The sequence below is a fragment of the Natator depressus genome, chromosome 2, assembly GCF_965152275.1.
Source record: "Natator depressus isolate rNatDep1 chromosome 2, rNatDep2.hap1, whole genome shotgun sequence".
Lineage (NCBI taxonomy): Eukaryota > Metazoa > Chordata > Testudines > Cheloniidae > Natator > Natator depressus.
This window is the reverse complement of record NC_134235.1, coordinates 21,993,440-22,007,315: the sequence shown is the minus strand read 5'-3', so window position 1 is coordinate 22,007,315 and position 13,876 is coordinate 21,993,440. Positions and strand designations below refer to the sequence as shown.

The 13,876-nt window shown below is 45.0% G+C and overlaps 1 protein-coding gene across 1 annotated transcript in view; it reads right to left on the bottom strand.

The window, feature by feature from the left end:
- The window catches only part of FBXO32 (F-box protein 32), a 31,732-nt gene extending 30,959 nt beyond the window's left edge, over window positions 1-773 (bottom strand). Inside the window, exon 1 of the mRNA XM_074942956.1 lies at window positions 562-773. Coding sequence (XP_074799057.1) covers window positions 562-677 — 116 coding nt within the window. The 5' untranslated portion in view covers window positions 678-773. The remainder of the gene's footprint in view (window positions 1-561) is intronic.
- Between the last annotated feature and the right edge of the window lie 13,103 nt (window positions 774-13,876).

Sequence of the window (13,876 nt, the reverse complement as noted above, 5' to 3'; positions counted from 1 at the left end):
TTTCTAAAAACAGCGCTGCTTATTAAACACACACGATCAAGTTTTACTGAAACCACAGTTAACAAGCAGAAAATAAAATACCAAGCAAAAGGATGGAGTTTTCGTCTGGGAATGTATTGGTTTGGTCTCCCAAACCTTAACCCATTAAAAAAAAGGCAGAACTCACACACCACGCGGATAAGCGTAACCCCCATCTGGAGCTAGGAAGCTTTCGGATACATCGGGTCACCCCCTACCCATGCAGCCCAGCTGCTCCTTTCCTCTCTGCTTCTCTGCTTCATATTATTGCAGGGCTTTAGTTCTGTTGATGAGCCTCCTTCTCCTAATGACGCACCCAAACATAAACAAAGGCACTGCACGCACGCACACAACGGGCAGCTGGGCACCAAGGGCAAAATAGGCTTTTTTAAAAACAATCGTTTGTAGAGTGGGACATCGCAACGCCTGCAAAGACCGCGTCCCCTCCCCGCGCTCGTCCCCCCCCCCCATAATGCAATAAGCCCCCCCGCTCACCAGCAGCGTTTCCAACTCCCTCTAGTGCAACGCCCTTGTGCCACGCACCTGCTTAGGTCGCTGACATAGCCGCTGTGTCTCTCCTCCAGGAACCTGGTCCAGCCATTCGCCGTCTTCACCCAGTTCTGCCCCGGGGACCTCCAGTCCTGCCCCAGAAAAGGCATCGCGGCGCGGGCAGGCTGAGCACTCCGCCGCGGAGCCGTCCCGCTCCCTCCGGAGCCTGCAAGGGGCGCGCCGGGGAGGGGGATCCCGAGCTGCGGTGGCTAGGAAGGGGGGGGGGGGGGGGATTTTGTACGACCGTCGCTCCGGTGCGGGTCCGCGTCCGTGTCCTCGCAGCGGCCGCGGCTGTATTTATCCGAGGGCTCTTTGTTGCCGGAAGAGCGGCGTTAGCCCGGCCCCTGGATCAGTGGGGAGACACGTGGCTTTGTTTATTGCTCGCGGCGGTCTTCCTGGGCTCCTCCTGCTTGTTGCACAATCCAGCGCCAGTGGAAACTTCAGACCTGGCCTCTGTGCTCGCTGGGCTGCCAAGCGTCGCTGAATGTGCCGAGCGCGAGTGTGAATCACAAGAATAAAAATGAATATCTGTCAATAAACAGCTCATCTAATGCCACCGTTTCTCCCTGCTTCTTCTGCGAGGCTTTGCGGTCTTTATTTCCTACGCTGGGCAGATAGCTCGATAGATAAACTGGTGGGACAGATGGATACGCTGCTGAGATGCGGAGCTACAGGCAGCTAAATAGATTGATTGGATAGATAGCTATGGGGATTAGATACCTATGGAAGAAAGCTACAGAGACCAACAGATTGGATGGATTTGGAGGCTAGATAATATATTAGATGGTGGGAGGATGGCATAATAATTTAGAATACATTTTCCCATGCTCCAGTGTGGATTTTCAGACGATGCCAGTAATTTGGGTACTTGTGGCACCTTAGAGACTAACAAATTTATTTGAGCATAAGCCTTCGTGAGCTACAGCTCACTTCATCGGATGCATTCAGTGGAAAATACAGTGGGGAGATTTATATACATAGAGAACATGAAACAATGGGTGTTACCATACACACTGTAACCAGAGTGATCACTTAAGGTGAGCTATTACCAGCAGGAGAGCGGTAATAGCTTTCCTTTTTGCCAATACAGACTAACAGGGCTGCTACTCTGAAACCAGTAATTTGGGTATGTCATCTATATTTGTGAACTTTTGATTTGGTGGCTGACCTGGTTGTTGCTCTAGAACTTGACCTCTATGATCACAGACAGAACAATTGAACAATTGAACAATTTCTTCTTAAAAAATAAGTCCTGCCAGGGGAGTTTATTTTATAGAGATAATGATTTGTTTGAATGTTAGTTAAAAAACAAGCACCCTGAACGGAGGATGAATCCTTGAACTCAGTGAAAATAAATACATTAGTGAATGAATTTAATTAAACAACAGTGGATTGGAAATAATTTTCTAGCTGCTGCTTGTTGAGCTTCAAAAAGATGCAGTCTTGGTTCTGTGTGTGTTTGCTTTGAAATTCTGCCAGTAAAAGAATCTGAAGTGTCAACTGAAAAAAAAAATGTGAATAACTGTCCTTGCATTGTTGTTTGTCAGGTGTTCCATGTTTCTCCCTAGGTTGGGAACAGCTGCTGTTGTATGTTAAACTGTACCAAGCAGGCAAGTGCTCTGATTCGCTGATGAATGGTTTCACTCCACTTCAGTGCTCCGTGGTAAATACATAAATAAAGGAGCTAGGCTGCTTGTATAAGTGTGCGAGAGAGATAAACACCCCCACAGTGGCCTAGCTGTCATAATCCAAGTCACACTGTCCACCTTTCCTGAGGGGGCTGAGCTATGTGCTGACTTGTGGGATTGCAACAACTGATGCTTGCTAGCAAAGTTGTTATGTGTTCTCTCTCTCTCTCTCTCACACGCACACACAGAGGTTACACAAGAAATGTTTGCAACTGAGGAAGCTGGAATGCTGAAGTTAAGAAAAAAATCAAGCCTTGAATACCAGCTAGTTTGAGCAACTCATTTAAAACCCCAAACACCAACTGTAAGTCTGCCCTGAACCCAGGCCCATGGAGAGAGATTTGGGGCCCCTCCCCCTCCCATTTCACTGTATTTACACAGATGTTACAGACCCTGAGCTCAGGGCCCTCCCTTTCCCTGCTCTTGTCGGCCCTGCCTATAGCTTTGCTTCTGCATCCCAAGAATAAATCCTGGGGCCTTGCAAGAGACTCAGTTGTACATGGCGGAATGATGGTCTTGCTGTTAAGGCAGTAGCCTAGCTCTTGGAGAATGGGGGGGATGTCAATTGCTGGCTCTGCCACAGACTTCCTGTGTGACCGTGGATGATTCCCTTAATCTCTCTGCCTCTGTCCACATCTGGAAATTGGGGATAATAGTACTTCCTTTGTCAGTCTGTTCTATTTAGATTGGAAGTGCACCAAGGCTGGGACTGCTTTGCTATGTGTTTGTGCAGGGGCAGTACTGTAATAGTAGTTATAACAACATGGTGTCCCAGAAACAAAGTGGGGGGGGGGGTCTTGGGGCTTCAGCCCTGTGGGGCACACCTGCAAGGGCTCGGGGCTTTAGCAGGAGCCGGCTGAATCCCTGAGCCCTGGCTCCCGGCAGGTGTGCCCTGGCTCGGACTTCTGAAGATTGTCATATGTGGCTCAGAGAGCCAGTAAGTTTGGCCACCCCTGGTCTAGATAATACTAGTACTGCCATGAGTGCAGGGGACTTAACTAGATGACCTCTCAAGGTCCCTTCCAGTCCTACAATTCTATGATTCTATGTTGTGTGGATTGTGCGCGTGCAGGATAACATGTGAGATGTGATGCTCTGAGCCCCCTCATCATAATTTGTTGGCAAAGTACATTTTTAATCATGAAAATGTTTATCAGCCATTCTATGTTACAAATAAATCTAGTGCAACAGAAATCAACCTTGAGACCTGCCAGTTTGTGTGTTTTTAAATTACATGCCTTTGGAGAATGAGGAACTACACACATAACAATGAATACAACTCTTGTAAGGGCCAAGGGGGTGATTAACACTGCAATGATTTGCAGATGACCTTAAACCTCCTCCAGGGTGAGGCCATCTTCTAATGGTGTTAAATTTAATTTAGGTGTATTTGAACAAAGACTGCCAGCTGTATGTTATTTTGGTGTCACTGGCTGCAGTGCCCAGCCAAGTAAGTTAAGTCGGTCAGACATATGTCACTGAAAATATGTTCATCCTCTTAATGAGAATCATTTGGCAACTCTTACATGCAAGTCTGATCTGTGCTGTAGAATGGGATAGGGACAGAAACTAACAATATATACTACAAGATCCATTCCATTCTCATGTCAATTATTTTGCATTTAGATCTGAATTTTGAGGCTCAGACTCACCTGTAATGTATTTTTAAATGACTCTTTGAAAATATTTAATATTCAGGGATAGTAGCTAAATACAAAGACATTGTAATTAATTAAAAGGAAACAACAAATTTGTGCTAGTTAATAGTTCCTCGGTTTTCCAACTGTGGTGCGTGAGCTGTGATCAGATAATATGCTGGCTGATTTAAGGTATAGTATCAGCATAAGAATCCATTATAACTACATTTATTAAAATGAGAAAGCTGGTATGCCAAGTGCTTCTGAGTTCTAGATGAGGCATGGCTGGAGAACTGCTGTATTATCAGAACTGTTCCTGTCCCTGAGAATAGCTGGTCCACCAGAACTTAAAACATAAGGTTATTATAATATTGTTTTGATCAGAAAAAAATGTTAAATCAAGCCCTCAATCCATGTGCATAACTGAACTCATGGCTTGCACTGTGCTACACACCATGGCCATTCAGAACTTAGTGGCAACAGCATGGATAGAAGTCAGAGCCACTTGCTCCAAAAGCATGATCCCTTCCATTGAAGCCAAAACAGAACTATTCACAGCTGAGAAGCTCTGAGTCCATCCAAGTGAGGGCAATGGTATAGATCCATGCGGCCAGTTTGCATGCTGGTCTAGCTGAAATTTGGTGGAAAAAAGTTTGTGTGTTTGCAGGATAGGTGCCTAAATGTATATTTTCTTTTATTAAACACTGTCACTCTTTGGCCTTCAAATACAGTAGCTATTGAAACTGCAGGGCTCTGCTTCTCTGTCTGGATGTTGATGTGCAAAGATAATAAAAAAACCTGTGCAAAGGAGAGATAAGTATAGAGATTACCAAATGAGCTATGCAAAGGTATTGCTTTTAGTGACAAAATTTATGTAGGTGTAATGCATGCACCTCCACTGTTGTCAATGGGGATTGAACCTGGGATCTTCAACACCAAAAGAAGGCCTTGCTTGAACTGAATGAGCAACTGCCTAAGCTAGCTTTACATCCCAGATTTTTATTTTTGTTGGGGTTATCTGCTAGAAGGCTATGTGATCACATAGAGTAGGTCAGCGAACCACACCTGCACCCAATGCTCTGGTGGGTGCATTTTAAACAAATCAAACTAAAGAAAATAAATGGCATCCTGTACCTTGTTGAAAAGAGCATAAGCAAGGACCTGACTGGCTCAGATTTTAATGCACACATACATCTGCACTGTGTGTATTTGAGAGCTGTACGTATTATGGAGTGAATCATGCTGTAATGGGGCTTTGAGGTCGAGCTGTAGCAACAAGTTATTCTGCAGAGGGATCTCAGCCGGGTAAATGGAGATGTGCAATATGTGAGATTTCCTCATTTTGTCGCATGGGTAAATTAACATGCCTTTTAGCGCTCTGCAAATGCTGATGACATAGCTACCAAGTCACCTCAGGTGCTATGGCTGGATTTGAGATTTCAAGTGGAGTGTAAATTTGCGGACCTTATTATTAGAATCGAGGACATCAGAGGGGCCTGTATTCACATATCATGTTACTGAGAAATCTAGGAATTCCATCTCCCTGTATTGTAATGAACAGGATAGTGTATATTGTCCTCTTCTGGATGGACTCAGAGCTACTTAACTGTATGTCATAGGCCTTATACTGCTAACTTCCAAAGCTGATTCCCTCTTAGCGCATCTTGTAGGGGTCTGTACTTCTGGAGAAAGAGGAAATCAGCCCTGCTATTGCCTTCAATTCCATATATCCATGGTGACAATCAGGAAGCTGAAATTCCTTGAATCCCTGGCACTCAAGGATGAGCTATATATAACTAGGGAGCATGTGAACTGGTCAATGTGGGGAGTCCCACTTCCCACAGCCAGACACCATGAGAGCTCTACAATGGAGGGCAGATCTACTCTAGCTTCTGTGGTCAGGGCCCATGTTTTTGGAACTGGTGGCTCTGAGTTCTAGCTCTGCTGTTGCCATTATTACTGAGTGACCATGAAATGCAATATAGTGACAGCCATGAAGTGCTAGGTGGCCACAGATTGTTTTCCTTCGGTAGCAGTACAGGATTTCTACAACCACGACTGTTTAGGACTATGTGTTCTACTGATATGTTAATTTTGACCTGTGTATGTGAGAGGTCATGAAGTCTCTACACAGTTTTATGCTACAATATCCATATCTTCTGACTAGCAATGAAAATCTTAAATCTCTAATAGTGAAAATCACTTGTGAAGAATGCGTGTTACATCAGTGCATTAGTTAACAAATAATAATGGGTTACACCACTTTATAGCAATGCTATATGCAGCTGCCAGTCATGACACATACGTATCCCCAATGCCCAGTGTAATAATGGAGAGATATTTAAGTGATAAATACCTTGCTGTGTTGTACATGTCTCAGTCAAAAATGCTTTTCTAGTGTGTGTATAATGCCAAGTGCATCTTGCCTCTTTCATATCAGAATGTGAGAGAGAGCTCTTTGCAAGAAGCCCTCCCGCAGCTATAAACCTGTGTGGTGACCCGATGGGAAAAAAGGTAGGTCCCTTCACCGTCTAGCTATCATGTTGGATCCACTGGTGCCTCTCAGGTGAGGGTAGTTGTTAATTTTACAAAGCTTTCTATGTCACAAATTTAGGCTATCCCAAACGTGCTCCATCATTGGGTTATGAGGGATCTGCAATGCCTACAGCACTTTTGTGGAATTGTGTGATCTGCTGTGCCACTACCTTGAACCTTAGACGTGGACATGCCTGCAAATGAATCACTTATCACTTGGGAGAGATCTTCCTAGAAGTACAAGACTGAGGTAACCTCCATGCCCCAGTCACCCATACTGGAGCAACTGAGTCAGTTTATGTCGACAGTGCAGAGGCGCATGGGGAAATCCATCCTTTCCCCATCCACACAGGATCACGTGCAGTGTGCGAAGAAGGGTTTCTATCTGGTGAAGCAGCATGGGACTGGGAGCCAGGGGCTCCTGTCCTGCGTTCTGGCATGGGCGCTGTCACCGATTCACTGTGTGGCCTGGGCCCAGTTACTGAACTTTGTTGTATTTTTGTTTTCTTATGTGTAAATATGAGGATAATCCCATTTATTCACCTCCCGGGGTATTGTGCTGATTCATGAGTTAATGTCTGCCAAGCACTTTGAGAAGGCCTAGTGCTAGGTAAATGCAAATTATGATTACTGGTGGCTGGTTTTCCCCAGTGTTCTAGAGACTATCATCCCTCTTCCGGCAGCTGCTGTCTCCTCCTGTGGGAGGTGGGGCCACCAATGGCTACCTCCTGCTGACATCCCCTCCCTGAGGGAGGAGGAAGCTCCTGACACCTCTCTTGGCCCGTCCCTCCCACTGCAGAAGAAGTTGCTGTCTCTGCTAGTGATCCTCACAGCTGTTGTGGCCAACGCTTGAACAGCAGAACAAGCCCCCTCTGATGTACATATCAACTGCCTCCTGGAACCATCCCTCCTGAGAACCACTCAGCATCCAAATCCCCCCTCCAAGGTGTGAATTTAAACTGGAAAACCCCTTATTCTAGATTCTAGACCTGGTCTAGAAAGTTTTGCCATTGTACCTACGTCAGTTAGGACTAGGAGTGTTTTAAAAAAAATCATTCCCCTAACTGACATAGCTGTACCAGCAAGAGCCACAATGTAAATGCAGTTACACTGGCAAAAAAGTCCCTTTGCTGGGACATCTGATTCCACTTGGGGAACTGATTTCAGCTATCCGGGCAAAAACATTCATTTGCCAGTGTAAGCTGTGTCTCCGCTTGGAGGGTTTCCAAGTATAGCTACACTGGCAAACCCTTTCTAATGTAGAAAGGGCCTAAGATGCCTTTTAAAAAAAACAAACAGTTTAGTTTATGTTGCTTGGGAAGAGATTTAATCTAAAGCAAAACCCCCCAAAAAACCCAAACCAAAAACATACCTATTCTTATACCCGAATAAGAATTTCAACACAAACGGTTATATTGATATAAATACACCTGAATAACTATATCAGAATAACTGGTAAAACTTTCCCATACAGGCAAGGCCTAAGTATAATCCACACACTTTCTGGGTATGGTGTTCTGTCTAGTGGCACTGAGACCACTTAGCTAAGGCTGTAGAATAGACTCATTAATCCTTCTCTCTCTCTAATGGCCATATGGCTTTTAGCTCATGCACTAAGCTCCAGAGGCCCCAGGTTCGATTCTGCCTGCCGACAACCACGGTCTGTCGGTGTTACATAAGCACCTGGGCAATTACATTCACCCAACCTGAAATATGTCCCTATTTAGTGTTCTTTAATCCCCCACCCTCAAACCACCTCCATCTCCAGTGACCCCTTCCTCACTAGCTCAGTGTTGCTCACATTGGCACATAATGGCTGCTGCTTTTTACCTCAGCAGTGACTGCATTTTACTGGTGGATGTAGTGATCTCTATATACGCAGTCGGTAAGTCTCTTAGGGATCCTATGGCATGAGAGGAGCTACATAAATGTCATTAGATAATATCTCTGATCATAGACTTCCAAGCTATTTTACTGCAAATGTGTCAATAAAGTGTTCATAATATGGATTTTTTTATACCAGATAACAATAATACACTTAGCACTTTATATTATACTTTTCATTTTCAAAGCATTCACAAACATTAATTAGTCCCCACTCCAGGCAGGTGAGTAAGTATCATTATCCTCACTCTGCGGATAGAAAGATTAAATGATTAATCCAAGGCCTCTCAAAGGGTGAGTCAGTGTCAGAACTGGGATTAAAGCTCAGGAGCTGCTGGCTGCCTGTCCTGTGCCCACATGTAGTCATCAAATAAGTGGTGAGAATCCTCATGTGACCTAGGGTCACAGTCAGCTTAGTGGCTGAAATCTTTCAAAGACGATTTTGTGCTAGCAGGCAGGCAGAGTGGAACTGCTGGAATATTAGTCACTTTTTAAAGTATGTGCCCGTGGCATTGCTGGAGTGGGTTGCCAGGGCCTCCTCTGTCAGCTTCCTCTCAATCTCTCTCCAGTTCAAGGCTTTCAATTAGAAAATTAGTTAAGGATAGTATTTTCAAAGGAGGCTAAGGGAGTTAGGCACTTAGGCTCAGATCCACAAAGGCATTTAGGCACCTAACTTTCATTGGTTAGAGAATCTGGCTCCCAGTGAATTTCAATAGGATTTGGGTACTTAACTCTTTGTCTCCTTTGAAACTCCCAGCCTAAGCTCTTAAATGGCTCATTTAGATCCTGTAAGGCACAAAGATACTATGGTGATGGGGCAATAGAAATGTTAGTAAAAATACGAATACAGTAGAACCTCAGAGTTACAAATACCTCGGGAATGGAGGTTGTTTGTAACTCTGAAATGTTTGTAACTGAACAAAATGTTATGGTTGTTCTTGCAAAGGTTTACAACTGAACATTGACGTAATACAGCTTTGAAACTCTACTATGCAGAAGAAAAATGCTACTTTTAACCCTCTTAATTTATATAAACAAGCACAGAACAGCTTCCTTACTGTGTCAAATCTTTTTAAAAAAACTTTTTTTTTTTAGTAGTTTACATTTTACACAGTGCTGTACTGTATTTGCTCCCCCGCCCCCATCTTTGCTGCTTCCTGATTGTATACTTCCGGTTCCAAATGAGGCATGTGGTTGACCAGTCAGTTTGTAACTCTGGTGCTCATAACTCTGAGGGTTCTATTGTAGTGAATCACTAATGATTCAGGCTGCAGCAGGAAACTGGGCTCTAAGTCTATCTCAGGCACACGCTCACCCTTTGACCTTGGGCAAGTTACTTCATCTCCTTCTGCTACAGGCAACGCAGAAGAGAAATGAGAGAAGTTAAAAGTAGGCACTCTTTGGAAATCAGATAGTGTAGAACAATGTTTCTCAATGACCAGTCCGTGGACCGGCACTGGTTCCTGAGATCTCTCTGACACAGTTTAGGAAGGCAGCAAGCCGGTTCCTGGTATAAAAAATATTGAGAAACACTGGTGTAGAAGATTAAATATTCCTGGGTAAACACCTTTCAAATCAGTTTGGGTGTAAAGGTTAAAATAAGATTAACTTTTTTTTTAAAAAAATGAACCAACTGCATATCCCCATTATAAATACCTAAGAGAACCCCAGACCACACCTCCCAACACAAACAACCAGGTTGAAATAAAAATACTGACAGCCTTAGTTGTACAGAAAAATAGTTACACTCCTAATATATTGCCAGCCCACTGTGTATAAAGGATGTTGGAGAAGCACCTTGTCTCTAGGCCCATTTCAGCATCTGCTGTTTGGAACTGACAGGCTCATGTACCCCTCCTGTGTGTGCTGTAGGCAGCTTTAAAGGAGAAAGTAGGCTAGGAACAAATGTAATATGAGCCAATTATAAATAGGTGGAGAGGTGCAGACTGCAGGTCTGGTGCATATTGCAGAAGGAATTAGAAGAGAACCCGGGCACTGTTTGCTGTTTATACTAAATTCTCATACATCATTGCAGACGGCTCACTCAAGGATTTAGTTTTATAGAAAGTGTACATTTTCTACGTCAGCAACTGTTAAAGGCTATCTCCTCCTCCCTTTTGTTGGGTTTAGTGCAGGACTTTGGAAAATATGGTAACAGCCAGCCAGCAATTCCACATTCAGTTTAACCATTTGTAAGATCAAAAGTTTAATGCTGCTGTAAGTAACTCAGCAGACAGATTCCTGCCCCTGATATCAAAGGCAAAACTCCCACAGACGTCAATGGGAGCAGGAAGCATGGGACTGAAAACTAATCTGTTCTTGATTCTGCTGTTTACTTGATACATGGCATTGGACAAGCTATTTAGGCCAAAATGGTCTAAGTAGGGTGCCTAAAAAAACCCCCATGCATCCAAATGTATGGAATTCAATGGGAGCTATGGGTCCTCAGCACTTTGAAAATCCAGATACTCATTGGGTTTCCTAAATATTTATGAAGGTGCCAAACTTTAGGATCCCAGAATTGAAAATGCTGGCCTGGCCCTTAACTTCTCTGTGCCTTAATTTTCCTATTTCAAAATGGGTATAACACATGCTTTCCTCACATGGTGGGGGTTGGAGGCATCATTCATTAATGTTTGTGTTGCACTTTGAGGTCCATGGAAGAAAGGTACCATAGACTAAGGAGGTACTTATTATAGAATAAGTAGAGTATATTATGAATTCAACTGCAATACATTTTCCCTGTGGGAAATGAAGAATACAGACTCAGGTAGCAGAGTGTGAAATTTCTACCTTCAGGTCTCCCCACTCCCCACCTACTGGAAGAAAGCAGCTGTGTAAATCAGGCTATTTGGTGAAAAACGGTTACTTTGTAGAGAAGTCTCCCACACTGTGGGTTGTGATCCCCAGTGGGGTCACAGAAGGTGTCCTCGGGGTTATGGAATTTGCATGCTTAAAATTCCCAAAGACATTCTCCTCCCCTGTCTTCTAAGCAACCTGTCTTCCTCTGAGCACCTGTGCGAGGGGAGGGGGAAAGATGAATTGAAGTTAACTCCTTGCTCACCAGTAACCAAGTACAACACCTACCCACTGTTTCACAGTCTCTACAGGGAAAAATAACTTCTCACACACGTCAATCAAAGGTAGAGCCACAGTAATGCTATAAACATATCGGATTACAAGGAAGCAGGTTTAGAATTAACTTATTGATTTGATTTGTTCATAACACATTTCCTTAGGGTATGTCTACACTACGAAATTTGGTCGAATTTATAGAAGTTGTTTTTTTAGATATCGTTTTTATATAGTCGATTTTATATAGTCGATTGTGTGTGTCTAAGTGCATTAAGTGCATTAATGCGGCAGAGTGGGACAGTGCAACACTCCGGAAGTTGACACTAGCCTCGGTACTGTGGAAGGTGTCAACTTCCGGAGTGTTGCACTGTGGGTAGCTATCCCACAGTTCCCATAGTCTCCGCCACCCATTGGAATTCTGGGTTGAGATCCCAATGCCTGATCGGGCAAAAAACATTGTAGCAGGTGGTTCTGGGTACATATCGTCAGGCCCCCGTTCCCTCCCTCTCTCCCTCCGTGAAAGCAACGGCAGACAATCGTTTCGCGCCTTTTTCTCTGAGTTACCTGTGCAGACACCATACCACGGCAAGCATGGAGCCCACTCAGCTCACTGTCACGCAATGTCTCCTGGGTGCTGGCAGACGTCGTACTGCATTGCTACACAGTAGCAGCAGCCCATTGCCTTGTGGCAGCAGATGGTGCAATAGGCCTGATAAACATCCTCATCATGCCCGAGGTGCTCCTGGCCGCCTCAGTAAGGTCAGTCAAGAGCGCCTGGGCAGACATAGGCGCAGGAACTAAATTAGGACTAACTCGACCAGGTCATTCTCTTTAGTCCTGCTGGCAGTCCTATTGCATCATCTTCTGCCGAGCAGCCAGGAGATGTGGATGGCTAGCAGTCCTACTGCACCGTCTGCTGCCAGCCAAAGATGTAAAAGATAGATGGAGTGGATCAAAACAAGAAATACACCAGATTTGTTTTGTATTCATTTGCTCCCCCCTCCCTACCTCGGTGAAATCAACAGCCGACAATTGTTTCAGTGAGGTCTGTCAGGGGCACCTTGAAAAGTTTAATGGAGATTCAGTCCTGCCTGAAATACCGGGGGGAGGGATGGCTCAGTGGGTTGAGCATTGGCCTGCTAAACCCACGGTTTCGAGTCCAATCCTTGAGGGGGCCATTCTATGTGACAATTGTTTTTCTTTTTCCTTGATGTAAAGCCACCCCCTTTGTTGATTTCAATTCCCTGTAAGCCAACCCTGTAAGCCATGTCGTCAATTGCCCCTCCCTCCAGCAGAGCAACAGCAGACAATCGTTCCGTGCCTTTTTTCTGTGCAGACGCAATACCACGGCAAGCATGGAGCTCGCTCAGATCACTTTGGCAATTAGGAGCACATTAAACACCACACACATTATCCAGCAGTATATACAGCACCAGAACCTGGCAAAGCGAAACCGGGCGAGTAGGTGACATCAGCGCGGTAACGTGAGTGATGAGGACACGGACACAGACTTCTCTCAAAGCACGGCCCTGGCAATATGGGCATCATGGTGCTAATGGGGCAGGTTCATACGGTGGAACGCAGATTCTGGGCCCGGGAAACAAGCACGGACTGGTGGGACTGCATAGTGTTGCAGGTCTGGGACTATTCCCAGTGGCTGCAAAAATTTTGCATGCGTAAGGGCACTTTCATGGAACTTTGTGACTTGCTTTCCCCTGCCCTGAGGCGCAAGAATACCAAGATAAGAGCAGCCCTCACAGTTGAGAAGTGAGTGGCAATAGCCCTGTGGAAGCTTGCAATGCCAGACAGCTACCGGTCAGTCGGGAATCAATTTGGAGTGGGCAAATCTACTGTGGGGCCTGCTGTGATGCAAGTAGCCAACACAATCAAAGATGTGCTGATATCAAGGGTAGTGACCCTGGGAAATGTGCAGGTCATAGTGGATGGCTTTGCTGCAATGGGATTCCCTAACTGTGGTGGGGCCATAGACGGAACCCATATCCCTATCTTGGCACCGGAGCACCAAGCCGGCGAGTACATAAACCGCAAGGGGTACTTTTCAATAGTGCTGCAAACACTGGTGGATCACAAGGGACATTTCATCAACATCAACGTGGGATGGCCGGGAAAGGTACATGATGCTCGCATCTTCAGGAACTCTGGTCTGTTTCAAAAGCTGCAGGAAGGGACTTTATTCCCAGACCAGAAAATAACCATTGGGGATGTTGAAATGCCTATAGTTCTCCTTGGGGACCCAGCCTACCCCTTAATGCCATGGCTCATGAGGCCGTACACAGGCAGCCTGGACAGTAGTCAGGAGCTGTTCAACTACAGGCTGAGCAAGTGCAGAATGGTGGTAGAATGTGCATTTGGACGTTTAAAGGTGCGCTGGCACAGTTTACTGACTCAGTTAGACCTCAGCGAAACCAATATTCCCACTGTTATTACTGCTTGTTGCGCGCTCCACAATATCTGTGAGAGCAAGGGGGA